The sequence below is a fragment of the Eutrema salsugineum genome, unplaced genomic scaffold, assembly GCF_000478725.1.
Source record: "Eutrema salsugineum unplaced genomic scaffold, Eutsalg1_0 scaffold_7, whole genome shotgun sequence".
NCBI lineage: Eukaryota > Viridiplantae > Streptophyta > Magnoliopsida > Brassicales > Brassicaceae > Eutrema > Eutrema salsugineum.
This window is the reverse complement of record NW_006256486.1, coordinates 9362411-9365180: the sequence shown is the minus strand read 5'-3', so window position 1 is coordinate 9365180 and position 2770 is coordinate 9362411. Positions and strand designations below refer to the sequence as shown.

General features: G+C 41.3%; 1 protein-coding gene across 1 annotated transcript in view; it reads left to right on the top strand.

Annotated features, from left to right (window-relative positions):
• The window catches only part of LOC112083065, a 3741-nt gene continuing 971 nt past the window's right edge, over window positions 1-2770 (top strand). The window contains exons 1-6 of the mRNA XM_024150792.1: window positions 1-32; window positions 115-1359; window positions 1428-1758; window positions 1845-2220; window positions 2307-2556; window positions 2652-2736. Of these exons, the coding sequence (XP_024006560.1) occupies window positions 1-32; window positions 115-1359; window positions 1428-1758; window positions 1845-2220; window positions 2307-2556; window positions 2652-2736 (2319 nt within the window). The remainder of the gene's footprint in view (window positions 33-114; window positions 1360-1427; window positions 1759-1844; window positions 2221-2306; window positions 2557-2651; window positions 2737-2770) is intronic.

Below are 2770 nucleotides of genomic sequence, written 5' to 3'. Positions count from 1 at the left end.
ATGGTGGAAAAATCATGGGTTCATCTAAACAGGTAATGAAAAACAAAATATATTATAGTTACTGATTTTTGTGTGATGAAAAAAGTTTAATTTATGCTTTCATGTGTGATTCAGAGCTGATCCTGGTTATGAGAGAGGTGCGAGGGAGTTTGTGAGATGTGTTGGTGCAGATTTAGCAGAGTCTGAGCTGATCATTTGCCCATGCGCAGACTGTCGCAATGTTGATCGTCACTCAGCCGTTGTTGTTGTTGATCATCTAGTGACTAGAGGAATGGATTTGAGTTACAAGATGCGTGAGGATTGGTATCATCATGGAGAAGTATTATCAGGGACTGGCTGTAGAAGCGATGCAAGTGATAGGAACATAGAGATTTTAGGGTTATATCAAGCAGCTGAGTTTCTCGATGAAGATTTTGTTAGGCAGCGTAATGTAAGTGAGGTTGCTGAAGGTGAAAATAAGGAAGAAGATGAGTTTCTTGCTAAGCTAGCAGATGCAGAAACACCTCTGTATCCAAGTTGTACTAGCCACAGCAAGCTCTCGGCGATAGTTTCCCTCTTTAGGATAAAGACAGAGAGTGGTTGGTCTGACAGAAGCTTCGATAAGTTGCTTGAGACTTTACGACAGATGCTACCAGAGGATAATGTCTTGCACACATCGTTGTATGAAGTGAAAAGGTTTCTGAAATCCTTTGATATGGGTTATGAGAAGATAGACGCTTGTGTGAACGATTGTTGTTTGTTCAGGAAGGAGCTTGAGAAGCTAGACAACTGTCCGAAATGCAATGCTTCAAGATGGAAGATTAACAAGCGCACAGGTGATGTGAGGAAAGGTATTCCAGAGAAAGTTCTGAGGTATTTTCCGATAATCCCACGGCTGAAGAGGATGTTCAGATCAGAGGACATGGCGAAGGACTTAAGGTGGCATTTTAGTAATAAGAGCACTGATGGAAAAAGCAGGCATCCGGTAGATTCTGTAACTTGGGATCAGATGAATGACAAGTACCCGTCCTTTGCTGCTGAAGAACGGAATCTCAGGCTAGGGCTGTCGACTGATGGGTTCAATCCTTTTAGCATGAAGAATGTGAACTACAGTTGTTGGCCTGTTTTGCTTGTCAACTACAACATGTCACCTGAGAAGTGTATGAAGGAGGAGAACATCATGTTGTCATTGCTGATTCCTGGTCCAACCCAACTTGGAAACAATATTGATGTGTATTTAGAACCACTTATAGAGGATCTAAACCTGTTGTGGGAGAAAGGAGTGGTCACGTACGATGCATTCAGTCAGACCACTTTCACGCAATGGTTCTATGGACCATTCAGGATTTTCCTGCGTATGGCAATCTTGCAGGGTGTAAGGTAAAAGGCAAAATGGGATGTCCTGTGTGTGGGAAAAACACAGATAGTATCTGGCTGAGTAATTGCAGGAAGCACGTATATATGTCACATCGGAAAGGTCTACCTCCGAGACATGCTTATCGAGGAAAGAAATCATGGTTTGATGGTAAAACCGAGTATGGGAGAAAGGGTAGGATTCTGAGTGGTCGTAACATAAGCCAAATACTCAGAAACTACGAGAATGAATTTGGAAATGTGAAAGTAACTGGAAAGAAGAGGAAGATGAAAGAGGCTGTTGGATCTGAGTCAAATACGGATGATGAATCCAGTGAATCAGAGGAAGAGGAAGAAGCAGTTGATGAGGAGGAGCTATCTAGATGGAAGAAGAGGTCAATATTTTTCAAGTTGCCTTATTGGGAGGTATGTTCCTTCTATATTTGACTTCGTTGTAAGAATTGTTCTATGTCTAGCTTTCTTTGACACTCTTATGTGATTGTTTTGTAAAGGAACTTCCGGTGCGACACAATTTAGACGTGATGCACGTGGAAAGAAATGTTGCTGCAAGCCTTATCGCAACATTGTTGCATTGTGGAAAATCAAAAGATGGTCTTAACGCTAGAAAAGATCTGCAACTGCTTGGCATCAGGAAGGATTTACATCCTCAACCCCGTGGGAAAAGAACTTACCTTCCTCCAGCACCTTGGTCTTTTTCCAGCAAAGAGAAGAAAGTATTCTGCAAGCGTCTCTTTGACTTTAGAGGTCCGGATGGTTACTGCTCAAATATATCAAGGTGTGTGAAGATAGAAGAATGTAAGATATCAGGAATGAAATCACATGATTACCAGGTGTTGATGCAACAGCTTCTGCCGGTTGCGATTAGAGGTATCAACTGAAGCTCTTTTAACTTTGTATATTAGTCCACAATTATATATTTTCACACACTGATCTCCAATGGGTCTTTCTTACAGGGTTATTACCTACAGGTGTTAGAATAGCTATTGGACGCCTGTGTGCTTTCTTCCATCATCTTTGTCAGCGAGTAATTGATAGAGAGAAAATCTCAGTAATGGAAACAGAAATTGTGGAAACTCTCTGCATGTTTGAGAGGTTTTTTCCTCCAAGTTTCTTCGATATAATGGTGCATTTGGTAGTTCATCTAGGCAGGGAAGCTCGGTTATGTGGACCTGTCCAATTCCGTTGGATGTACCCATTTGAGAGGTATAACTTATAGCGTCGAAGTTGTCATCTTATGGAGTCAATAAGAGTCAATAATCATGCTTCTGAAATTTTAATAAATTTTATCTTATATGCAGGTATATGAAAGTGCTGAAAGACTTCATACGAAATCCTGCAAGACCAGAGGGTTGTATTGCGGAGGCGTATCTCGCAGAGGAATGCGTGAGGTTCTGCAATGAGTTCTTGAAAAAGACAA